Source organism: Rhinatrema bivittatum, chromosome 10 (assembly GCF_901001135.1).
Source record: "Rhinatrema bivittatum chromosome 10, aRhiBiv1.1, whole genome shotgun sequence".
Classification (NCBI taxonomy): Eukaryota; Metazoa; Chordata; class Amphibia; order Gymnophiona; family Rhinatrematidae; genus Rhinatrema; species Rhinatrema bivittatum.
In genome coordinates, this window is record NC_042624.1 from 73,793,468 (window position 1) to 73,820,653 (window position 27,186).

Consider the following 27,186-nt stretch of genomic DNA (forward strand, 5'->3'; position numbering starts at 1 on the left):
CTCATGTTTTAAAGGATTTTTTGTTTAAGTATAGTTTAAGCTTTATATGTAAATTACCTCGTTTCTCCGAGGGCAAGCAGGATGGCAGTCTTCACGCCTGGCACAGAAAACTTTTAAAAATTACTAGAACTTTTATTGGACTTCTCTGAGCATACTCCGGTATGCAATAGACCATGCGTCCACACGGGATCCCTCAGTCTCTTCTATTTCTTTTTTTTTTTTTTTTTTTGTGGAGCCCGTTTTGCGGCAAATGTTTAGCCTCTCTTTTTTTAGCTTTTTCAGAAGCTGTTTTCTGCATTTTTCTCTGGTTTTTGTGGTAACTGGTATTTTGCAGTTGACGTGGGGCGTTCCCCCCCCCCCCCCCCCCCTCCCAGTTCTCCCCTTTTCATTTCAGTTCAGTTCAGGGTTTTTTATATTTCTCAGTAAGTTCCTTTTGCAGTCGATCCCCCTGGGTCAGCGGTGCACTCAGTACCCTCTGGCCATGGACTGCTGCCACAATCGATTTCAATATCAAGTCCCTTTTCTTTTGCGATATGTCATCGACTGGTTTTAAGCGATGCCCCTGGAGTGCGAGGGCTATGTCTGTCATGGACCCCCATGATAGATGGGTCCTCTGCCTGGGGGGCGTCGCATGACATCCAGGGTTGCAGCAGGTGCGCCCCAATGAGCCAGGCAAGACCGATCCATTGGCATCTGAAGGGCACAAACATTGAGGTTGGAGCCACAATGATAACCATCGACACTCTTCAACCCTTCAATCTCTCGGACAATGTCTCATGTCCTTGTGGCTTCTAGAAAGCTTTCCACCAGAAAGTCTTATGGACTGAAGAGGAGGAGGTTTTCTGTGTGGTGTGAGCATCAGGTCCTATTTCCTTTCTCCTACTGTACAGAGAAGCTGCTTGAATGCTACTTTCCAAAGCTGGTTTCAAGACCAACTCTGTTAGGGTTCATCTAAGTGCAATTGGTGCCTTCCACCATAGTGTAGAAGGTAAGCCCATCTCTGTATAGCCTATAGTTGTATGTTTTATCCAGGGCCTGCTTCAAATGAAGCCGCCTCTATGGCTTCCCGCTGTGTTCCTGTGACCTGAAGTATCTTACCTGGAAAGTCTCTTGTTTTTGGTGGTGGTCATTTCAGAGCACAGGGGCAGCGAGCTCTAGGCCTTAGTTTGTTTTTTTTCCCCGATAGGGTGGTCTTGTGCATGTACCCTAAGTTCTTGCCTAAGGTGGTGTTGGCAGGATTATGGACTGGTTAAGATGGAAATCCAACTTTTTTTCCCAGGCTCCACTCGCACCAAGGTGAATGAGCCCTGCACAGTTTGGACTGCAAAAGAGCCTTAGCTTTCTATGTGGAGCTGACAGAAGCCCATAGACAGTTCACTCAACTTTGTTTCTTTTGATCAGAACAGGTTGGGGATCACGGTTGCCAAGCAGATGCTTTCCATACATAACCTAGTAGCATAGTATTTTCAGCAGAAATTGACCAAATGGTCTATCCAGACTGCCCAAACAAGCTTCTCATGGCAGCAACTGCTGCTCCAAGCAGGTTACCCCTGTGCTTTATCTTAAAGATAATAATACTTACAAGCGAAACCAAGCAACTGTCAAACCCATAACAAAATTACTGCAACATTTTTATGTGGTGAACAGCCGTCCTGATAATTCAGACAATGCAGCTTGGACTTGGCCGTAGAAGCTTTATTCCCAATGTCAGTGTATCAGTACCCCAAATTGTAAAAGTCGGGGCCCAGCATTGGCTGTCTTCAGAATCTAAGGCTCTTTTTTTCCTGCCTTGCTGTCAAAGTGGCAGGCAATGTTACAGTTGTGTCAAAACCATCAAGGCTAATTGGTTAATGGGTAGTAATCCCCAAAGCCTTCCAGTTAAGGATATTAACTGCCACTCTGTACAGGCTACCTCTGTGAACCATTTTCTTCATTATCATCCTCCAGCCTTTAGGGATCCACAGTGTTTATTCCGTGCTCTTTTTTTGAATTTTTGTTTTCATCCTCTCCACCTCTTCCGGAAGGGCATTCCATACATCCACTACCCTCTCCGTGAAAAAATATTTCCTTTTGTTGGTTCTGAGTCTTCTCCCCCCCTGGATTTTCATTTCATGACCCCTAATTCTACTGTTTCCTTTCCAGTGGAAAAGGTTCAAAGTTTATGCATCATTAAATTATTTCAGGTATCTGAAGGTCTGTATCATATGCCCCCTGCACCTCCTCTCTTCCAGGGTGCACATTGGCTAGCAATCTGCAGCTTCTTCTTTTATGCCAGGACTGGCTTGCATCTTGGGGGCCATGTCAAGGCTTACTTTGTGTAAGCCATGGGAGTGTTCGTGGAGGAGATCTGCAGAGCTGCGACATGGAGTTCTATCCACTCACTACTGTTTGGATAGGGATGGCTGACGCAACCTCAGGTTTGGCCAATCTGTCCTTCTAAACTTTTTTGAGTTTAGAACCCAACTCTGTTCCCACCTAGGGCCCATTCTTTCTGTTCAGGCAGCCCCCCCCCCTCCCGTTACCAACAAAACGTTATTCCTTGTACCTGTTGGCACCTGTTTTGTTGGCCCCTTTTTTCTTAGGAGGGGGTACCTGTAGCTAGGGATTCTCCCATGTGTGAGGGCTTCCATCTCACTTGTCCTCATGGAAAAGTAGAGTTGCTTACTTGTAACAAGTGTTCTCCATGGATAGCAGGATGTCAGTGCTCATGAAACCTGCCTGCCTCCCCATGGAGTTGGGTTTCCTCTTCGTGGATTTGTTATTTATTTTCTTTTTAATTCTGTGTTATAAGACTGAGGTGACTCCATGTGGAAGTGTGGAATATTGCATAGTGGAGCATGTTCAGAGAGGCTCAGTCAACGTTCTAGAAACTTTGAGATAGGTTTTCCATGCCAGGCTCCATCAGATGATGTCACCCAAGTATGAGGACTGACATCTTGCTGTCCTCAGAGAACACCTGTTACAAATAAGAACTCTGCTTTATTACGTGTCTCCAAGTTGTCCAACTGTACAGGTGTATTTGCACTTCTAAGGGGCCAATATAATAATCCACACTGACCCCAGTTTGGCTTTGTATTCCTGTTTTTAGCACAGATTTTTGGGCGCTACCATAATCCCAGTATGTAATAAGAGTTTTGGACCCCAAAATCAAGCTGTAAAACAGGGTTATAAAGCTATGCTAGGATTAACGTGTCTCCATGCAAATTGCAGAGCAATGAGCTTATTAAAGGACTGACACCTTTGCACAAATCATTTTCCCAAAGTAAATTTACCTCAGACCAGGCGTTAAACTTCCCACTGTAGAGCAGACTGAGTGGTAAATCTCCTTCCTCCTGCTCATCCACTCAAGTTAAAATAAATGAATAAAAAGTAGTGGCCAAGTGTTCACCTTAATTACCCTCCTGTCCCCTAAGTTCCAAATGGGATTGGTCCTTTCTTTGTCTACAAAGGGTCCAATGAGTGGCCAACCAGTGAAGCTGACAGCTGTACCAGCAGCCCAGAGGGAAGAAGTAAGGTATACTCCTCTGCTGAGGTTGCGAACTTAGTGCCTTGACTTTGAGGGTGTGAGGAGGGTTTGTTGCTTAATCGGCTCACCAGCCCGAAGTTTAACTTGAGGGAGGAGAGGGAATGTGCTCTTGACCACTACTTTTTTTATTTCTTAACTTCAGTGGGTGTGTGGAAGGGAGGAGGGCTTACTGTTTAGCCCTCTCTGGCCTGAAGCCCAACTTGGGGAATGGGAGAGTTGTCAGTTTCTGCCTATGGCCATTACTTTTATTTTTATGAAGTGTAGCTTGCTGCTTTTTGTGGGGCCATGGGTTTTTACCACGCATGCAAAATAAAACCCATGCTAAAATGTAACTCCAATTTTAGTGCAGGTCTTATTACATCAGTGTCTTGCACTAAAGATATAATGGTGTCTGTTTACATTGACACAGCTTGTCATGTTGCTTACATATGTAACCCTTTGCCGGGGGAGGGTTGCTGTTTCCCCTATGGCCATAAAAGCAATTTTTTTTTTTTTTTTAGTGGGGGCTACTTTCTCCATCCTACCCCTTCTCTCTGCAGATCCCAGGGAGGGAGTTCCTGCTGTGGGGGTTGGGGGAGGAAATCCTTAGTAACAATTGCCAGTCAATTTTTGGAACATGCTTTGATATTAGGAAGGGATTTTAATGTCGTCTTAGATCCCAAAGTAGATGCAAAGCCATCTGGGTTGCAGCGACAGGCAAGGGGATGGGGATTCCATTTTTTCTCAAAGAATTGCAATTAATGGACATTTGGCAGGCTTTAAATCCAGATGCAGTGGATTTCACACTTTATTCAGCACCTCATAGTTCTTACTCTAGAATTTGATTATTTTTGCGCATCTGATTTTTACCTTCTAGAGTTCAATCTGCTAAGATTGGAACAATGACTATCTCTGATCATGCCCCAGTCACCATTGAATTAATAGTGAGACAGAAAACTGCTCTTCCTAGGTGGCATTTGCAGTGATGGATTTAGGGTTTTGGTGGCCCTAGGCACCATTGTTGCTCTTGCCCCCCTCTCCATGGTTGGACAACAGGGAGTGGCCGGTCTAAGGCACAGTCCGCTGGTTTCTTGTGGCTGCTCAGAGGTAGATTCTGAATTTAAAAATTCAGAAGCAAACTGGCACACATTTAAATCTTTTTTTATATTATGTTATAAAGTAGCTTTACACTATGATTAGTATGATTTTATATTTTTATTGGGAGAAGAAAAGAAATTTGAAGTATCAGTACAGGGAGGAGATGGGGGGGTTCAGGAAAGTGGTGAGGAGAAAGGAGAGGGAGTGTGAAAAGGAAAGAGGACTTGGGATGGGGAAGATTAGGAATTTGTGATGGGTAAGAGGAGAGAGAGAGAGGAAGTATCTTGGACTAAGGAAGGGGATAAGGGAGTAGGAAGTTTTGGGGAGTGAGTTTCAGGATCTGGAGAGAAGGGAGAGGTAGAAAGGGAGGTTCCAGGATCTGGGGAATAGAATCCAAGATTAAGAGAGGGAGGATTTGAATTGCAGTGGGTGGGGAGGTGAGGAAGGAGGTGTCCCTCCCATGGTTAGTCCTGTTCCTCCTTGCATCCCCCTCTCTAACATCCCACCCAATCTGACACACACACTCCCCAGCCTCTTTTCCCACCCTCCAATGATCTATATACAGCCACTCCAGTCTTCCCAAAATAAATCCCCCTTTAATCTGTCTGCTGCAGGCTCTCCTATTCCCTGCATGCTGCCTCGAAGGGGAGTTGCTGGATCAGGAAGGAGAGATTCAGCACAACTGAAAGGCAACAAATCTTCAGCCAGTCTGCTGACACCCCCTTCCCCCACTCCCCAGGTTTCTGCTGCCTTAGGCACAGGCCTAGTATGTCTATTGACAAATCATTTGGTATAGGACATTTTCCCTCTTTCCTATACCAAGATGACAAATTTAAGACTTAAATAGCAGCAATATTTAGATGATGATCTGTCACCAGAAATAACCCCTCAAGTGGGAAACAGGAAAAACTGTCCTACACAGTGAGATTATTTCCTATATGAGCATCGGAATAAAAAATAAAGACGCAGCCATTTTATAGCTTTCTCAACAAATAGCAGCTAAAAGATGCCATATTCAATCTGGCTTGGAAACAGATTAACTATGTTGAGTCTTTAAAAAAAAATCAATTAAACCACTTATTATTTAGTGGACGAAAGCTAGAATGTTCCGTTAAGCTAATAAAGCTAACAGTGATGATGAGATTAATCAAAGGTGCCCAACCCAAATATTATGTAACAAAAATGTGTAGAACAACAACAGAAGTAGTTACTGATATTATGGATCTATTACAGATTTTTATGGATTATTATTAGACCTTGTACACTGATAAGCAAGTGAAGGAAGATCAATGTGAAAACAATTTTTGAGAATATTTCTTTACCTTGTCTTTCTAATTCTCAATTTAAATAAGCCTATTAGCGTGGTTGAATTAGATAAAGTAATTAGACAATTGAAATTAGGCAAGGCCCCAGGCCTAGATGGCTATAGTCCAGAATTTTCTAAGATACTATGGCCCTTTATTACAATTTTATAATTATTCATTGGAAGTTGGAATTTTCTCTGATGTTACTAATTGAGCATTGATCATAGTGTTTCCTAAGAAAGGGAAAGATTTAACTAAACCGGAAGGTTATAGGCCTATCTCTCTTTTAAATGTAGATCTCAAATTCAGGCCGATACAGTAAAGTGCAGCCGCGGTTGCCCGTTTTTTACCCCACTTTGGATGCACGTTTTGAGCGCGTAAGACTGACCCGCGATTTAGCATCGGCTTTTACGCGTCCTTAGCGCTTGACGAAAAAGACGCGTATCCATTTCCGCCCGCCGTGTGTATATGATATGTTAATGATCGGATTAGCTATTCCCCCTGATGCAGTAACTTGCGCCCAAATTATTGCCTTTTTAACCATCTTATTTACCGCGTCTTTAACCTCAATATTTACCGCCTACCCTGGCATTAGTGTGGTGTTCAGTCAGCTTCGGATTGGACAGCGTCATGGACAACATGCATATATTGGCTCTGGCGATCTTTTTCATTTGGTTGAGAAGCAGAATGAGAAATGCTCGGAATGCTTGGCAAGCGAATTCTACAAGGCAGATTGGAGAGGCCAACAGGGGAGCCCAGCAGCAAGACCGGAGAACCCAGCAGCAAGACCGGAGGAGGTATGTGTTCAACTGTACCATCCATCTCTGGGTGTCTCTGAGGCTCCGGACATGGACACCTCTACGGACACCGGACGGATGGGAGCCGCGCCAGGCCTTCCTCTGGCGTCTGCTAGGCGTCCTGAGGCTCTGGGGGTCCAACGGAGACATGGATGCCTCTACGGACGCTTTCTGGCGTCTGCTAGGCGTCCTGAGGCTCGGGGGGGGGGGGGGGCCAGCGGACGCCTATACAGACGCCTTCCTCTTGCGTCTAGAATTAGGCATCCCTGAGGCTGCTGATTGTAGTAAACGCTTAAATAAGAACGCATAGCTCATTTATGAATAGTAAAAGCTTAGCTAAGAATACATAGCTCATTTAAGAATACAAACTTGAGAATCCACAGTGTTGCAGATCCATGTATGTACTGTTAAACAATTTATATGTGCTGCTAGTAAAACTATGTACACCAGAGAATCCACAAAGGGAAAAACACCCAAGCAGAAGAGGAGCACATGGAATACAAAGAGAAAATCAACCAAACAGAAGAGGAGCACACGGAATACAAAGGGAAAATCTACCAGACAGAAGAGGAGCACATGGAATACAAAGGGAAAATCTACCAGACAGAAGCACAGACATCCGTACAGGCAGCGGGGCATTTCAGTCATGGATGTCCGGAAAGAGGCAGGAACGTCCATGAATGGAAGCCGCGACCTTGGATGTCCGGCCGGGCGCCCGGACGTGGAAGGTTTGGGGTGGCCTCCAAACAAGAGGACGTCCGGATGCTCAGGGCAGCAGCCCCAGTGTCCATGCGGGGTCTGTAGAGAAGAACCATCCACTTACCTGGTGGAATGACATTTGAAATGACAGGTACCAGCGCACCATGGATACTGTATAGGTGCTGTATACCGCTCTATACAGTAAAATGGATTGCGAACGCCTACTGCTTCTTAGGTGCGCTTTGGACGCTTGTTTGCCGCCGCTTGGATTTGCGTCTAATTTGAATACTGAATCGAGCGGCTTGTAAACCAAAATGTGCGTGCATCAAACACGTGGGCGCCCGGCACTGCCGCACTTTTTCTTGCGCGTCCATAACGTATCGGCCTGTTTATTAGGTTCTATTCTAGCAAAGATACTCAGCTTTGTAGTCCCTGATTTGATTGTCTCTGATCAGGTGGAGTTTGTTAGGGGGAGACATGGCATTTTGTAAAATCAGAAAGTTAAATCATGCCGTTTGGTCTTCAGCATCTTCTGATACAGACAGGCTGATTATTAAAATGGTTAAAATTATTATATGCTAATCTGAGCACACGATTGAATGTTAATGGTCTGATTACTTCTCCTTTTACATTAAAGGGTGGGACACACTAAGGCTGTCGTTTATCACCTCTCTTGTTTTTAATATTGATTTTCATGGCTTTTTATTTGATAAATTAAAACAGATTTGTATGTTTACTGATGACATTCTTCTTTTTGTTTCCAAACCGGTAGCTTCATTATCTGTTACCATGCAGATTCTTCAGGATTTTGGTTCTTTTGTAGGCTTGTCCATAAATTATAATAAATCAGATGCATTAGCTCTGCCCTCATTCATTAGAGACTCTTGGCCAGGGAATTTTCCTTTGTGATAGGGCACTTCCAGTTTTACTTACCTGGGGCTTAAAATTTCCTCTAACGGGAAGCATACTGGTTGAATATAATCCTTGTTCTTGATTGGATTCAGGAAACGTTGCAATCCTGACTGGAATTCCCATTGTCACTATTTGGTAGAGCTGCTTTATTTAAAATGGTTCTGTTTCCAAAACTGCTTTATAAACTTCAACTATGCCTTGTTGGCTCCAGAAGGATGTAAAACAATTACAATCCTTAGTAGTGGGTTTCTTATGGCAGAATAGAGCTAGATGTATTTGTTATCCAATGCTGGAATGGGAATGTGCTTTGGGTGGCGTATGCTTACCAGATTTTTACTTCTATAATTTTGCATGTCAATTTCGCTTTGCAAGGGAATGGAATATTAATTTCAATTTTGTATACCAGGATTGGTTGGATCAGTGATATCTCCTCTCTCATTATATGTATCTGATTCAGCTTTGCCTTTATTATTAAAATAATATCTTCAATTTGTGTATGCAGTGCATGGACATTTTTATGTTCCTGGTGGGGATCCAATTATTTGATTTTTGGTTTCTTGCTATTAGTAGGAAATATAGATTTTGAATCTGGTATGCAAAGCATTGTTTTTCAGGAATGGAGAGGTAAACGCCTTTAAATTCATATCTTGATTTATTTTCTAGTTAATTACCTCCTTTCATTTGAGCAATTAAAGGGAACATGATTTATCAGCATCAACATTTTTGCTTACTTACAAGCTAGACACTTTCTTCCTTGATGTGACAATCACCAACACTCTTTGACACTAGCTCTGTTTATTGTTTATTACAGGGTGTGAGCAAAAGTCATAATAAAATATCTTATTGGTATAAATTACAGTTTATACTGATAAAATTGGCAAATCAATGATCTACTGAATTTGGTACTAATGTAACATGTGATCAACTGCAGAACCTACTTCAAAAGTTGAATAAGATAACTGTTACATACAAATTACAAGAGATGCATCAAGCTGTCCTACAAGCAACTTACATTCCAGGGATCTTCAACACCTTAGTAGATTGCCTCAGCAGAGTTTTTCTACCACACGAATGGTGTGTACAGCAGTCAACAGCCAACAGGCTATTCAGTCTATATAAGGACTTCAGCAATCAACCTATTTGTATCGGTGCAAACCAAAATACTGGAAAAGCTTTGCTCCATTCTTCCTAGTGAGCTGAGATCAGCTTAGGGGACCTTTCTTCTGCTTGATTGAATGCAGGTCTCATATATGCTTTTCCACAAATTCCACTGATAACCAGAATGGTGCAAAAAGTGTTCAAAAACTGGGCCTGTCTGATTCTCCTAGCTCCAGTATGGTTCAGACAAGTTTGGTTCACATATCTAGTACAACTGTTCAGATCCGATCTGTCCTTATTAATGCAAGAAGAGGGACGTGAGTGTTTGTTTCCAAACCTTCCCTCCCTCAGCTTGAATGTTAAGCATTTAATGATCTCCCTGGCTCTCCTTAGCCAGGGAGGTTGAGGACATAATGTCTGCTAGAAAACCATTAACTAGAAGAGTCTATGGTTTTAAATGGAAAGCATTCTCCACATGGTGTCAACACAATACCTAGGATCCATTCGCATGCAAACCCAAAAAATTACTGAGCTATTTGTTTTCTCTTTCTACTTCAGGACTTAGTACATCACTTGGCTATACCAGCTTGTGATTGGTAAACCAATCTCCACTCATCCATTAGTTTCCAAATTCAGTAGACCTCCAGTCGTGAAACCAGCTGTTTCATGGGACCTAAACGTGGATCTGGTTTAACTGTTGAAGCCTTTTGAGCCATTGGCTTCAGCTTCTCTCAAGTTTCTAACATAGAAAGTAATATTCCTTGTAGCAATAATGTCAGCCAGAAGAGTGAACAAGCTTCAGCTTTAATTCATTATCCACTTTATATGCAATTCTTCCACATCCACCCAAACTTTCAACCAAAGCTAGTATCTGATTTTCATATTAATCAAGCCATCGTGTTGTTTTTTTCCTGAAGCTACATGTGCATGAAAGTGGGAGAGCCTTTCATAAAAGGGCCTTTTCTTATTATAAAAGAAGAACTCTGCCGTGATATCAAGGTTTGCAACTGTTTATCTCTTATGAACCTAACAGATTGGACATAGCAGCCACCAGACATATATTGTCCAACTGGCTAGCAGACTGTTTCATGCATTGCTAAGCGCTAGCAGGCCTACAAGTTGCAAACTCCATTAAGGATCATCAGGTTAGAGCCATGGCTGAATCAGTGGCTCATCTGTGAGCTGTACCTCTCAAACCTGCATCATGGTTATCAGTACACGCCTTTGCATCCGGTTACTGTTGGATAATCTCTCAAAGTGTGACAGTAAATTTGGACAAGAAGGTTTGCGAGCATGTTCATCCAATAATGTACTCTTCACGGTGGGGTCCAAGTTGCTATTCAGTAAACACTTCACTGCAGCCCTCATCTTGGGACTTCTCACATACCATGGCTAATTTAGCCCTGCTTGTTGACAGAGAAAGCAAGTTTCTTTACCATAAACAGTGTTCTCCATAGACAGCAGGATGAATTAGTCATGTTAAATACCCGTCTGCCTCCCTGGAGAGTCGAATACTTAGCTAGAGTAGCTCTAAAATTGACTGAGGAGGGCTAATGAGGCATCTCTCATGCAGGACTTGCGCACATGCTTAGTAGAACAAAAGCTCTACTAGCGCTGAGAGTAGTCTGTTTGGTGCCACTGGATGTTGTCACCCATATATCCTGGCTAATTTATCCTGTTGTCTTCGGAGAGCACTGTTTATGCTAAACAAACTTGCTTTCTTTTTTCAACAAAATGCAGTTATGCATTTGGGTTGCAAAAACCCAACAGCATTCAGAGAATTACAGTATAGGGGGTGAAATTCTTCTAAGCATTAAAGAAGAATGGGAACTGGGGGTGATCTGATGATCTTAAGATGGCCAACTAGGTGGATAAGGTGGTGGCAAAAGCCAGAAAATGCTTGGCTGTAGAGAGAAGAATGATCACCACTTTTTTTTTTTTCCAGCTGACATTGTCCCTGTATAAATTCATGGTGAGATCTCATTTGGAATACTGTGTATATTTCTCAAACATATATAAACCAGCTGGAGTTGGTCCAGAGGGTGGCTTCTAAAATGGTCAATAGTCTTCAACTTTTAAGGCATGTGGGGACAAAGATTTTAAACACATACCCTAAAGAAAAGGTGTATATGGCAAGGTTTCCATGCAGTGGAGATAAGCCTCTTTCAGTGGAAAGGAGGATAAAAGGGGGTAGACTCGGAAGTAATCTAAGGAAATATTTTTTTTTATAGAGAGTGTGGTGGATGCATGGAATAGCCTCTCTGTGGAGGTGGTGGAGACGAGGATATTATTTGAATTAAAAAAAAAAAAAGCATAGGGTAAACATAAAATCTCTAACAGAATGGTAGGAATGAATAGTTTTAAACTAGATAGGCCGTATGATCTTTTTCTGCTGTCATGTGTCTGTACAATGGTGCACTTGAGTTTTAGGCTGGCTACCTGTTTCCCAGCCTTTGTTCAAGACTCTCTAGGGCTCTGCCAATGAAACCCAAAACTCATCCATTCAGGGCCTTTTTTTCTGAATAAGTTCACAGGCTATTTTAGCTGAGCTGCCTTCCCACTGTGTGCAGTAGAAGCACAAGCGCCTGATTGTTCCATGGGTTCCTCTGGGATTAGCTGCCTATGGTTTTACCAGCACATTCCCTAGCATGAATGGACTGAAGGTGACCTGTGTAACGTACTGTAGCTGTTCCTGAAACTTGCTTGCAGAGTTCTGGGTCTGGATGAACAGGGCTTTAATGGAGCCTCAGGCACTAAGAGCCCGAGCATGGAGCACTGGTGCATTTTCGTTACTGCACTCTTTGTGTTCTTACCGCTGATATTAGAAATGTTACTTGATTTTAATAGAACTTTTTTGTAAACTAATTCTACATTTATTAGATTTGTCAGAACAAGCATCGGAGTGCTACAGTACTATATTAAAAAAAAACTTTCCTGCAGTAATGGAAGAGCCATATTTCAAACCTTTTTTTTTTTCCAGTGATTGCTTTTGCTGTCACTTCTGCAGTTTGAAAAATTTACATGGTGATATTTTTGTTTCATCCAAACCTTTGCCAAAGATCTGCACTGCAGACCCATTACTCTCGTGGGCTACTGCTTGGAAAACATTCAGCAGATCATCAGTAGGTGGCAGATGATGCTTTTCAAGCCCCTGTTATTGATTCCTTTGCTAATGAGTTTGCTGGGACAGATACCTAGATTTTTAAGAAGTTGATCAAATGTTTCTTTATGAAGGCTTATGATTTTATTTATTTTATTTATTTAATGAGTTTTATATACCGTCATTCAGAAACGTCAAAATTACGCCATCAAAACAGTTTACAAAATAAGGTTACAGGGATAAGGGGGGTTAAACAAGAGATGCAAAGTACAAACTGTTATTAAGCATAGGGGATAACGTGTAAGGATTTAGTTCAGTTTTTTGTTTCATTTCTTATTTATGAAAATCTAGATGTGATGAATTTCATTTATTTATTCATGAGCTTGGATTGGAGGGCGATGATGTTGTGTTCTTCATTTGGTGATTACTGATGGTGCTGGATTTGATTCTGATGGCTGGCTATTAGAGTTCTTTTTAGGGTTGGTTAAGTTAAATTTGTTTTCTTTTCTCTGCATCTCAGTGCCCAGGTAGAGAGGATTGGAATTTTGTAATCGAATATTGTTTTTTGGGATATATTTCCCTTCTGTGATTTTGTGAGATAGGAACAGGTTGTTTCTTATGCGTCTTCAGCTTTAACTATTTGATTTTGCTTTATTATGGTGTGCTGATAACATTTGATAGATATTTTTGTACAACATGTAGACGTTTTGTAACTCCCTTTTGGACAATTCCTGGAAAGACACGAAAGAAAGAAGAAAAGTTTTTAATTATCGAGCAGAGACCAACATTATTCCTTGTGTATTCAGATTGATATCAAACCATAGCTCAAAAAATCCCAGTTTAGCAATTGTTTCCTCTTCTTGTCTCTCATCTATGGCTCATACCAAATATCCAGATTATGCCACGGAGAAAATTTGCTCTCCCCCTGTTTTTCAGCTTGACTGACTGTGAGTAAAATTGGAAGAGCTGTACAGATGGCATCCTCGATCTCATGTCTGTATCCCCTTTTATTAAATAATGCTCGCAAGCATTGAAATGCTTCATCTGAGTATTATGCAGGAGCCAGGAATGAAAGAGCTTTCTGACTTGGCTGCTCCCTTGCCAGGCGCTTATACTTTTGTGCTTCCCAGTGTGGCTCTAATTTTAACGTAGAACAGTTTTCCATGTTTGTACTTGTAAATATGGAAAAGCCCTTTGGTTAAAAAAAAAAAAGTCATCAATCAAAACCAGTGAATCTAGTTTTATGTTTTTTTCCATCTATTTCTGCACATTTATGTTCAAGTTAAAATTTCTGAATTTTGTCCAATATTTTTTTATCATCTAAAATCTGGCTCAGACTCATCTTTCTTTGTTTCCTTTTTAAGGCTCTTTGGATAGATATTTGCACACATGAAATGCATCCGCTTCTGAAGCGAGACAACGTTTTGCTGCTTCTTTTGTTAAAATGGGGGAATCCCTCAGAGTTGTTAACTGGATGGCAACATCTAGGAAAAGTAGAATTGAAGGCAACAAACCTTTTTGTTAGGAAAGGGAAAAAGAGGCTGCTATGGTTTTCTAAAAAAGTGATAGAAAAGGAAAGGGGAAAAAAGGTTAGGATTCATAAACTGTGTATTGCAGGGATCGGTCCTTGGACCAGTGCTTTTCAGCATTTTTGTGAACAACATTGGTTTGTCTTTTGCCGACGATACAAAAATCTGCAACTTGTAAACAGGAAGGTGTGGAAAACCATGAAGAGGGAATCTAGCAAACCTTGAGGAATGGTCTAGGGCAGCGATTCTCAACCAGTGTGTCGCCAAGCCAGTCTCCCGCTGGCCCAGCTACTCTTTCCCCCGCCCCAGCGAAATGGGAACTCTTCCTCCACCTGGGCTTACAATGCTGATAGCCCGGGCAGAACGCAGCAGGAGAGCTGGAGTCGACGGCACCAGCGTGGTCTCTTCTTCCCACCCCTTGTGGGCCCGGAAGAGGAAGTGGTGTGCGGCAGGCGCAGGAAGAAGACCAGCAATCTCAGGGCACCTGGAAATTGAATGTTTCCAGGTATGGAGAGCAGAACATTTTTTTTTTATCCTTATTTTTAATTATTGGCTCTTTGTGTCTGTTTTGAAATATTTTATTGGTGTTTAGAAATTGTTTGAGTTTTTAATTGGTGGATATTCCATTCATCAGCTGTTTGAAATAATCTGTTCTTTTTATTAGTATGGCTTTACTGCTATTGATTTTATATTTCTTGCTTTATTTTATGAGGACTGGTGATTTCTCTTTTTCCTTTGTTACACTGCATATAGAGACTCTGGCTTGTTACGGTTTCCAGTTCAGTTTTGGTCTGCATGTTTCTTTTCTAGTTATGCTTTATGGTCTCTTTATTCTTTGTTAGATGAGGGTCTGCACATGTGACTGAGGTGAGGTATTCTGCTGGCGTGTAGTTTCTGTGCAGGGCTCTATAGCAGCCTGGCTTGGTTCGCTTTTCTAATAGGAGGAGTATTGGAGTTTTAAGGCCTGGTGTAATATTTTCAGTGTTGCCTTTTCTTAGGTAAGGTGGTTACAGTTTGAGTGCTGGACGTTAGTGCTATTCTGGTATGGGAGATTTACTATTTATATAGTTTATGTTCAATTGTGTCATTCTTAACAGTAAAAGTAATACGGGGCCTTTTTTTTTTTTTTCCCCTGTCGTAGATTGTAATGAGCAGTGTGTCACACATATGAGCATTTGTCCATCAGGTGTGTCCTGATGGGGAAAAAGAACCATTGCCTTAGACTGTAAAAGAGCTTTGGCTTATTACAGAAAAGAACTTGGCCACATCGTCAGGCCTTGCATCTATTCGTCTCTTACAATCCTAACCGAATGGCCGGCTCTTCGAGGCTCCTACCCAACCTCCAGCTTGGGCTGCGTCTCCTGGCTCCTCCCCTCGCGGTCGGCAGGCCTTCCACGCTGTCAGGGCCCCCCAGCACGCCGCCGATGCCAACCTCTCCTGGCCCTCTCCTTAGGTGCGCGCCCGTGAAGATTTAAAGGGCCCGCGGCAGGAAAACGCCGCCAGCTCCCTCAAATGATATCAGGGCCCAGGGCATATATATACCGACAGCAGAATCCCATCAGACGACTTGACAATCAGGTCTCCTTCTCTCAGTATTCCTGCGTCTGCGTTTTTGTGCTTGATGGTTCCTGATCCAGCCTGCCTGTTCCTGATCCAGCCCTTGGACGGATCTCTGGCTTCCTGTCCCCGGACCAGCTCTTGTCTCGCTTCTCGCCGCTAGCCCCTGACCTCGGATCGGATTCTCCTTGTTTTCTCTCCGCCTGCCTCGATCTTGGAACTGGACTGAGGTATTCTCTGGTCTCCTTCCTTTGGTCCTGTCTGGACTCCACCTCACCTCCAGACACTCACGCTGTCTCCACCCGTCATCACAGGGGCCCACCTAAGACCAGCCAGCCCCGGTACCCAAGGGCTCAACTCGCGAGGAATGTGGGCTGGTAGTGGCGAAGCTCCAGTTGACCCCTGCGTATCTCCGGCCTCACCTCTCGATGGTGGAGAACTGCAGGGGTTTACTCCCTCAGATAGCGCCAACTCTGCCTCGGGCCAAGGGTCCACAATCCTATCCGGATTCGTAACAAATAGTCATGGCAGTTGCCAAACAAACATTATCCAATTGGCTGGCAAACTATATTACACATTATGCCCTAGCAGGTATTCACATTAGATTCTATCAAGGCTCATCAAGTAAGAGCCATGACTACATCCGTGGCTAATCTGAGAGTAGTGCCTATGTAAGACATCTGCAGATCTGCACCTTGGTCATCAGTGCATACCTTCACATCCCATTACTGTCTGAATAATTATCAAAAAGTGACAAATTTGGACAAGCAGTTTGTGTAGTCTTTTCATTCAGTAATCTGCTCTCCACGGTGGGGTCTGGGTTGCCTATTCAGTAAACTCTCTGCTGCAACCCTCAGCTTGGGACTCCTCATATGACTGTTAATTTAGCCCTGTTTGTCTATGAAGAAAACAAGTTTGTGCACTGCAGGATGAAATAACCATGCTAAATTAACCATCTGTCTCCCCGGAGAGTTGACTACATAACTAGATTTAGTGCTCAAATCAACTGAGGGGGCTCATGAGGCAGTGCCCACCTGAGCACTCCTGCAATAGTCAGTAGAGCAAAAGGTCTGAGCTGAGAGAAGGATCTGTTCGGTGCCATCAGATGACTTATGGCTAATTCATCCTGTCTATGGAGAACACTGTTTATAGTAAGCGAACTTGCTGTCCAAGACAAATACAAACCACTGTTTTGCCCTATTATCCCTTACATAATTTTCAATGTATTATAGTTTTGTCAGCTTAATCCACCATGGAAGAAAAAATATTTTAGCCATTAAAATAGTCTATCTCAGGATCTTTCATTGTAGCCATACTTGTTTAATCAAAATTGTAACACCATATACTGGTTTTATTGCTTGACTGTATAGTTAAGTTTATTTCAATTATAAGATTGTCTGTAGCTCTAATTCAGATGCATGTTTACCCCTCTAATTCCAATTTTTGAAGAATACTCATGGTTAAAAACCAAAACAAAACAATTTTCTTTAAAATAAAAATTAAAGATGCTGAGTTAAGTAATGATGCTTTTGAGGGGACTGGAAGTTTGAGTTTCTGGTTCACATGGCCTGCATTCTGAAGGTTGATACTTCAATGTTATCCTCAATATCTCAAAATAACGCTGGGCTGAAGGACTATGGCGAGTGCCTCCAGCTCCTCACCCTACTGCCACTGCTAGCCTCGGACAGTTTTATACAGAATCAGAAGCTTAGTCCCACTTCATTAGCTTTAGCCACAAGCTCTTGCTTTCCTATCTTTCTGCTGCTTGGCTTTTTAAACACAATAGAAAGAGCTTGAATCTTTTCTTCATTTGGTGTGCCTTTTGTTACATTTCTGTTCAAGCTCCAGCGTCAGTTTGTAATGCAGAGAGACATTTAATATCACCAGGCATAGCAATGAGAAAATTCTACTTTTTTAACTAGTTATAGATAGATTACTCAGGCCCCATTCAGTAAATGGTCCTGAAAATCCAGCTGATATATTATGTTCATTTATCAAAATGCTTTCAACTGCAAAATGCTCTGCCATAAGCCAGAGATTGCAAACCAGGCATAGGGGAGCAAAAGGACTGCTGGAAAATGTGTACATTGCCATAGATGTGCAAAACAAAGCAGAAAGGTAGGCAGGCACTGTTCTCCCAAGCCTACACAAGTGCATGTTAAATCCCTCTTTTGCATGGTAAAAATATGCTCTGGAATAAGGCTTTAATATGCAAGATAAAGTGAATTGGAAAGATATTTACATGAGCAGGCTAAAGTTAACATGCCTGCACATGTACATGAAGATGCATCATATATGCAAATGAGAGTTTAGCACGTGCAAGGTAGATAGTATAGTTTGCTCACCCTCCACGCTATTTGCTAAGCCCTCACTAATTGCATGCTGTTTAATACATGCCTTGGACCAAGTGATAAGTTGCTATGGTGCATGTTAGTGAGAGGACGCAGGTGACCGCAAACGGCTACGCACATTCACACCACAAATGTGTCCTCAAACAAAACCATTGCACCGAAGCTTTTCAAATATTGCCCCATACCTTACAATGTACAAGGCACAGAGGTTTCATTGTGGTATATAAGCAGATAATCTCCAAGATATTTTTGTCATGATTTCCAGAATCATTGCTGTCCTTGCTGTGTTTAGTCTGGCTGTGAGCACTGCAGGCATTTATAGAGGCTTTACCAAGAATAGAAGTTTTTATGAAAAAGGGGGGAGGGAGTTTCTAGCCTCTGCCCTGGCTGGTCATAAAAGCAGAGGGTGCACCCTCCAGGGGCAAGTGACTAGCCAGTATTTCCCCCTATTTCCCCCTCTTCCCCAATATAAAAAGGTTTTCACAGGCCACCAGCAGGACAAGGGAGACAGAGAGGAAGGAGATTGAAAAGGAGATGCACCTTAGCATTTCAAAAACAAATATGCCTTTCTTTAAACAAAGGAAAAAGTATTTTGAAGCAATAAGTCTTTGCTGTCATTAACATTGTAGGTGTGGCCAAAGACCAATGGAGGCACTCAGAGGCTTAAGGCTTAACCATCTGAGCTTCACAAGCTTGTATGAGTTGACCAATTGTTTTGGTTTGAGTGCAGAGCTCATTTCTGTGATTTTTGAGGCACTAGCTGATTATGTAGTACAACACAATATAGAATTATCAAAGGAGGTAGAGGTGGAATTGTCCGATTCAGGTGCCAGTGCCCTTCTGAGATATGGTGGCCATGTTCCTCCCTATGTCACTCCCTTCCATGCTCATTTCTGTCTCCAGCCACATCGGCTCTCATTGCTTTTTGAAGACCTTTACTGATAGAAGACAGACAATTCTTAACACGCATTCTAGTTAATTTTCTGCTTTTCTGAAACTCTGCTCTTTTACCTTCTTTTCTGGAGTGTAGTAGCTCCCCCCTTCTTCCCTTAGCATTGACAAACAGCTCCCATATTCCAGGTTTACTTGTGTACCCTTTGGAAGCAAGTGGAGAGAATCCATGAAGAAAGAACTGAGCATGCACACTTTTAGTGTAATCATTGTTTTGCTTCCTGTCAAATAGTAACATGGTCATGCTATTTATCCAATGGATTTTTCAGGTTTCTGTGCATTATTGTAGCATAAGCATGCTCCTGAGAATATTTTGTACTGAACACACGTGACCTTTTTTGCATCACTCAAATGTCATTTTAATGGGCATGTTACATTTTTTTTTGTGAGTCCATGCTAAACTGTTTTATTGTAAATTTTCTTGCATAGGCCCCTTAGTAAAGTTTTATAATCCCAGTACTAAATCCATTTCAGTTTATGCCAGTAGATGCTTGCATGCCTGTTACAAAGTTAAATTCATTCATTTCCTACACTGGTTGGGAAACGCTGCCAAAAGGAGGTTTTGGTAATGGTCAAGTTAACCTTTGCCTTCAAAGACAAGGAGGTCATCACTTCTGTAATATTAGGGTGAAAGACTTGAGCTGGTTCTTGACCTGCATATGCTGTTTACTGCTGCTCTATCAGGGCATCGGTCAGTAGTACCTCGGAACTACAGGAAGTTTATTAGAAGGTAGTGAGGTACTTTTCAGTCTTTTAGGATTGCTGTATAATTATTATTTAACACTCAGCCTCAAGAGATATGGCATGTCACAAATATTTTAAATAATAAATTAAACTATATTGAGAGGGGGTTTTTTCCTGCAGAAAAGTCATGTGTTTTGAAAGAGTGTAAAACAAGTATTACAGTGCAATTTCTTATTTTTTTTAGGATAAGAAAGATTATGGAGATAACTTGCAAAACTGAGGACAAACAAATCACTCCCTTGGCCATTATTCTGGCAATTGTGGCGTCTGACTCGACAATAGTTTATTATAAACTGACTGATGGCTTTGTGGTACCAGAACCTCCTGACTGTGTACAAGACATGGACAGCAAACTGTGCAAGAAGAAGAGAAGGAAACTTCTAAGATGATGGTCATATTACTGCAACTATTTGTCAAAAATGCTACGGTTTTCAGACTGACATGAAGAAATTCAGGAATGGCATGGCAGCTTCATTTTCACACTTGCTTTGTTCTTTCACTGGTGCATCTTATGTCAAGTTTGAAAGGAGAGATTTAAATGTTTTTTGTTTTTTTTTTTACGGTAGTAATATTGTTAACTGAAGTTCCATTTCTGTTCTGAAATAATTCCTTTAAACAGACCTTCAGGGGTATTTTTTGTAATTGTGTTAATTTTGTCCAGCTTTCAATATGATTTATGATATGACGAGAAAAATATAGGCAGATTTAACATGTATCTTTATTAGATGCTAAATTTGAAAGCGTGAACACTTTGTATACATTTTAGATTGAACTGTATTTACAAACAAGTCCATTATGTCCAGAGTCTTCCAGTTCCACCCATGTGATACAGTTCTGTGTAACCAGCAGGTTGGAGCCCCTCCCTCCTGCCTCCCAGCTACATTTCTGCTGCTGGCGCTATCACACCTTTGGGTTTATTTTACAGTTCTGCTTGTCCAGGCAGCTGTCTGACTTTTTGGGAATAGTCGCTGAAAAGCAATGTGAGGGATTACCTTAAGATACACACTTTTTTTTTAGTGACCTAAACTCTATGAAAAAGTGACCTGTCTCTAAACTCAGGAGCTGCACTGGGGCCTTATCCCCTCTTTTGTTGGTGCTGAATATAATGGCAGAACATTGCCTTAGCAAGTACGATCGTGACCTGCAAAATAGTGTCCTTGGAAGCAGGGCGTAGAAATGTTGAATGAGATGGCATACCAAAACGTCTCCTCTGCTCTTCACCTAAACGCCGAGCAGATTTTAAAAGCTACCCGAGCAGGCGCGTACTTGCTGCTATGTGCACAAATGAAAAGTTCTAAAAAAAAAAAAAGGGGGCAGGATGTGGGCATGGTCTGGGTAGGGCATGGGCGTTCCTGGGTTTCACATTGAAATCTGCATGTAAATATTTACATTTAGAGATGCATGCCAGGACCCCCCGCTGCATAACTTTACTTCTGCTATAGATGACATGCACGTTATAAAAACAAATACACAGATCAGTGGGATTTTAAAAGTTGGGGCTAATGGGAGAAGGGAGGTAATTAAACTTGGGGGGGGGGGGAGGGGTGTTATAATCCCTTATCTGGGCTAACTGGTAACGAACTGGCAAAACTGATAATGGCGTCAGCGCACATATCTTTTAAAATCCCCCCCCCCCACTTACGCAATAGAAGCAGCATTTGTGGGCGTAATCCATTTAAAATTGCACACACATGTTCACACATTCAGGCTATTTTATAACATACGCGTGAATGTTATAAAATGGCTGTGTCCCTGGGCGCAGCCCAATGAATGCGCACCCGTGTACGCATGTTTAAATGTTACCATTTAAGTTAGTAGCTAGGGCAATGGAGGGTTAAGTAACCTGCCCAAGATCACAATGGAAGAAGAAGGATTTTCAACCCTGCCTTCGCTGCTTCTCAGCCTACTCCTCCTCCACTTTCTACTCTCTCTCCATCTCCTGCTAACCTATGTGAACCTGTTTGTAAAACAAAACTGCTGGCTTTTAAAAATGAATCCTTTACTAGTGGGGATACTCCATTGACAAGCAGGCCTAAATTAGCCATAACCCGTGGGTGACCTCCTCTGACAATGCCAACAGGGATCCATTTTTTCAGAGTTCTGTAAAAGTATTACTGAGCATATGCGGGAGGTCCCGTCTGCGCATGCTTCCTTGTGAGCCTCTCAGTCTTTCTTCATCTAAGCTTCTACCCAGGCGTGTCACCAGTCTTGCTCTTCTGTTTTATCTTTTGGCTTGTTTCTGGCCATTTTGCTGACTCATTATTTTTCTTGCTGCAACAGTGGCAGCCCCTCGAAAAATAGTTCTATCAAAAAGATAAAAATAAATTCAGATTAAGAGGCCTAAAAGCAAGTAGACCATGGTTAGTGGTTACTGTTCCCACAATTCGTATGCCTCTGCTTGAGTTTCTAAACAGTCAGCTAAACATTTCTTCCTTTCCCAACTTCTAAATATCAGAGAGAACTTAGGTCTTAATCCCAAAACATTTATTGAATGATAAACACTTTAGCACTCACTGCGAATGAGATGGTATACAGAATAACCACACAGATAGCAGACCTGGTACAGCTATGATGAGAATCTTTGAAAGCTCAGTCATAAGCAAACAACTGCAGCTTCAGAATAAGCTGTAACTAGTATATAGCAGGGACTAGCAGTAGATGGGAATAGATAAAAGTGAAAAGAGTGATGCTTCTAGGAGTCTGAAGAGGGTATAGGAGAGCTGCTAATTTACCAAGAGCCATTTCCCAACTGAAATCTCTAGACATTCCTAACAGCAAGGGACCAATACGAAGAAGCAAAAGAACAGAGATCTGTGCTCAGGTAGCACAGATCATGATAGAGCCACCTGCTAGTTGTGGCAAGATGTCCCCTCGGCTACAACAACACCACACCTGCAAAAAGTCGTGGAAGACTTCCCCCCCCCACCCCCACTATGGTGCTTATTCTTGGATTTCTCACAGGTCAGGGTTGAGTGTGGTGCATAAGATTGTGATGGCCATAGTGCAGGGAAGAGACTTCAGGAGGCACAAGGACTCCTCTTTGGGCCATCTCTGCCAGAGCAGAACCATCTTCAACTCTGAGGCAGGAGGTTGCCCCATTTGTGCACATGCCATCGTTCATGGCACCTGCATAGAGGAGTGGGGAAGATCCCACATGCTACCTATTCTACTTGGACCTGACACAGTCTGGGATGCCTTCTGTTTGGCATGGAGCACGCTTGTGGCATGGCCTGCTAAGGCTTTGCCTTTGTCAGAGCAAAGTGCCTAAGCGCTGGAGTCCTGCTATGGTACAGAAGGAAGTATCATTGGTGCCATCGGTCAGACTGGCACCAGGCAATGAGAGATATTGTTACAACTGGAGCCAATACAAATAAAAAGGTCAGTGGAATGATTTCACAAGCTGTAGCTACACAGTTCAACTATACCCAACTCTTAAATCTTTTAAGGCACACAACCCAAACAGCTTTTCATGAGAATACGTTATATTCTACTGTAAGCATTTGGTAACTAAACTCGTAAATATATAGAGATGTTGGTCATGGTAAGAAATTAAAGTAATACAAAATAAAATACTAGAGGGGAAGGAGTCGAGATGGCTGCTAAACTGCTGTGGGAGATCTGATGCCTACTCTTAGGCTTGCTTCCTATTTCCACTTTGTTCTTCTTAAATTCATCAGGGGCAAGTGCGAGGATAAAGTTCACATTTACCCTGCAGTTCCTGCTTTCAAGTTCCAGTGGGCCCAATCGATGCCTATGTAGTGCATTCGGCAGCAGCAGCAGTGGGAAGGAATTCTTTGGTAGGGGAAGGTGAGCAGGTTTTGTTTTGTTAAGACTTGGAGCTTCATGAACCCCTCTACAGCTGCAATCAGATGATCAGCATTACCGGCGATGGTGTCCATCTTGGCTCCCCTGATGACCTCAACAGCTGTGACACTGGCCTTCCTGGTAATTGCGGAGGAGATCTTTCTGTAATTGCTGTGCCGTATGCTTGGAAAAGTCTTCCTAAACCAGTGCGTCATGTTAAGGACCCACCTTTTTGAAGCTGCTTTTCAATCTTAGGCCTGATTGTCTGCTTTAGCCTCATTAACTAACTTTCTTTTCTTTCTTTCTTTCTTATTTACCCCAAGTCTGATAGTCCCTACTCAGCAGAGCTTACCATCTTTTTTTGTGTGTTTGTACAATGATGCATATGTTGTGTAGCACTACAAAAATGTTAGGTAGTAGTAGTAGTAGTAAGTGAGTGGAGCCTCAACGAAGTGAAGGGGATACCCCAGGACCTAAGAAGAGAGCGGGAGATCTGGTAAAAGGAATAGTTATTGTGGAAAGCATGTTTTAAAATCCACTTACATATGTGCATTAAAGCCGGCAAAGTCTTCTGGCAGTATACCGCATCTACGGTTAGCCCATAAAGGGAATTTTAATACACTTTACATATAGCTTATAATATTGAATCATGTATCTGAACAACTGTGGCACCCCCTAGTTAAAGTACAATCCATCTCGAATTTATTTATGTGCCTATTTGTAAACCGTTGTGATGGTATATCACTAAACGACGGTATAGAAATTTTTTAAATAAATAAATAAATAAATAAATAAATAAATAAATGAAGGTTTGCTTGAGTAACCTCTTAAAATTAGGAGCACACTTAAGTGCGGTCGGCGTTTTTAAAATCATTCTCACGCAAGTGCACGCATGATTTAAAATTTCGGCATATGCCTGATTTGTACAAGTTGAATTCATAAAAACAGGTTTTATTTTTTATGGCATTTTATCTTTTTGTTATATTGAGAAATATTTTAGTTATACTGACACCCTTGACTTAGTTGTGGTCTTAAATCTGCTGTATGTATCCTTTTCCCCTCAACATATGCCTCCTTACCCCTCACCACAAACTTGCAAAGATGAACCCCTGATTTGTGTCTTCTTGCCTGTCACTTTGCACAGGAGAAGATTGTGCTTCCTTACTCCTCAATTCACACGAGCACAGGTGGGAAACTTAATCTATGCCTCCCCTCCCCTGCACATCTCTGCCAAAAGTGAACCCTTCTCCCAAACCTGTGCCTCATTACCCCTCAACACGTACAAGCAAAGGTGCAATGTGGTATGTCCATCACCTCTCAGCACATGGACAGAGGTCTATCCGCTGCCCTTTTCATCCAGCCACAGACCTGGGCAAAGGTTTAAGCTATGGTGTAATCTGTAGCTAGTTGTATCTCTTTGTAATGATTTTAGAGAAACACCTTTTGGAGAAATAATACTTTTATATTGATAAAATGTTTTATGTGAGCAGCAGAGGGCACAATTGTACAGGAAGAATGAATCATTCCGTTGTTGGAAAGAGACCAGATCCTGTTCAAGTTGAAGGAAAAATTTGTAGTAGCTGTCCTGTTCTCTTCAGCCATAGATGTTGTATTTTAGCTTCCCTCTGCAAGAAAATCCATAATACAAAAACTGCTTCTCTAAACCACTGCAGTACCTTATTCTAGTGCTGTCAAAAAGTTCTTCGTTTTATGTAAACCGGAGTGATTTGTAGTCTCTACAAGAACTTCGGTATATAAAAAATAAAAATAAATAAATAAATAAATGTTTGTGTATCTTGCAAACAGAAAAAACAGACTGTGGTGTCATCACCACCTGCAGTTGTCAACCTTGCTTAGGTGAATAGCAATTGTTGTAAAAGGATCTGTTCAAGAGCTATTCATCACTTCTTAACGGCTCGATCCAGTAAGGCCGCGGTAAAAACAGTGAGGTAGTGTCAGGCGCACCCTTCCTCCCCGCACGCACAGTTCTCTTCACTAACTCCCCGATACTCTCCTCTAATCGCATGCAAATGCATGCCGCGGCTGTGAAGCGTTAGGGAAGGGTTATGCCCGCGCAACCCATTTTACTGTATAGGCGCTGTAACAGCGCCTATACAGTAACCTGGGTGCGCTGGTACCTGTCATTTCAAATGACATTTGAAATGACAGGCACCAGGAAGTGTAAAAAAGTTTAAAAAGTGTAAAAAACAAAAATACCTGTGTGTTATATAAAAAAATAAAACAATTTTAAATACCTGTCGGAGGGCCGTGGGTCCAGGCGGCCGGTGGGCGGCGGGCAGCCATCAGCGGCATCCGGTAGTCCCTTCTCCCTTCCTCCCTCCCTCCCCTGCCTGGATGAGCGCCAAAATCGCACGGGCGGGTCGGCAGCGGCGGGGGGGGGGGGGGCGGCAGCAGGATCCGGGAGCGGCGGGTAGGCAGCAGCGGGGTCCGGAGGGGCAGCGGCAGCAGGGGGGCGGCAGCAGGATCTGGGAGCGGCGGGTAGGCAGCAGCGGGGTCCGGGGGTGGCAGCGAGAGCCGGGGAGCCAGCAGCGGCAGCATGTTCGATCGCGCAGGCAGGTAGGTGGCAAAGTAAAGATGGCCGCCTGCACGGGAAAATCGTGCAATTGGCCGCTGAAGACGTGACGTCACACCCCGTGACGCCAAACGTCGTGACGTCACGTCTTCAGCGGCCAATTGCACGATTTTCCCGTGCAGGCGGCCATCTTTACTTTGCCACCTACCTGCCTGCGCGATCGAACATGCTGCCGCTGCTGGCTCCCCGGATCTCGCTGCCACCCCCGGACCCCGCTGCTGCCTACCCGCCGCTCCCAGATCCTGCTGCCGCCCCCCCGGACCCCGCTGCTGCCTACCCGCCGCTCCCGGATCCTGCTGCCGCCCCCCCCCCCGCTGCCGACCCGCCCGTGCGATTTTGGCGCTCATCCAGGCAGGGGAGGGAGGGAGGAAGGGAGAAGGGACTACCGGATGCCGCTGATGGCTGCCCGCCGCCCACCGGCCGCCTGGACCCACAGCCCTCCGACAGGTATTTAAAATTGTTTTATTTTTTTATATAACACACAGGTTTTTTGTTTTTTACACTTTTTACACTTACCATAGCAGGCCCGAGCCTTGCTACTTTTTCGTTTGTTTTTTTTTGCCCTGGTCCCGTCCGGTCTCCTGCAGCCCCGTCCGGTCTGGACGGGGCTGCAGGAGACCGGACGGGACCAGGGCGGGTAAGCAATGTTTTTACCCTACACTACACTACACTAACTCCTACTAGGGGGAGGCGGTAAACTAGCAGGTTAAGGCCGCGGCAGAACAGCGGGTTAGGGAGGAGATAATATCAGCGCCCGTTACAGTATCGCAGGGGAATAGATAATTCCTTCATTATACAGCTTTTTCGTTCATTTACATGCCGGGTGCGGAAAGGGTTATGCGTCTGTTTTCAGAAGCGATACGGACGCGTGAAACTGGAGACTGTATCGCCGAACTGCCTTGCGCGCCCGAATTGTGCGCTACGAGCACGTTACAGACGGGCAATCCTCGAGCGGACGATACTGGATCGAGCTGTAAGTAAAGATACTTGGGGTGAGCAGAAACTAGAGCTACCATAAACACTCATTTACTCCACCCCTGAACCGGCCCAAACGAGGTTAGTCACCCACACACTTAGGCAAGATTTATTTGCCACCTAGAGGCCTCCAAATGCAATATATGCACTCCTATCTAAGTCAGGAGTA

General features: G+C 43.1%; 1 protein-coding gene across 2 annotated transcripts in view; it reads left to right on the plus strand.

The window, feature by feature from the left end:
• Nucleotides 1-20,972, plus strand: part of TSEN15 (tRNA splicing endonuclease subunit 15) — a 33,218-nt gene extending 12,246 nt beyond the window's left edge. For both annotated transcript variants that reach the window (XM_029618646.1, XM_029618645.1), the window contains exon 4: nt 19,830-20,972. In XM_029618646.1, coding sequence (XP_029474506.1) covers nt 19,830-20,034 — 205 coding nt within the window. In that variant the 3' untranslated portion in view covers nt 20,035-20,972. The remainder of the gene's footprint in view (nt 1-19,829) is intronic.
• The last annotated feature ends 6,214 nt before the right edge of the window (nt 20,973-27,186 follow it).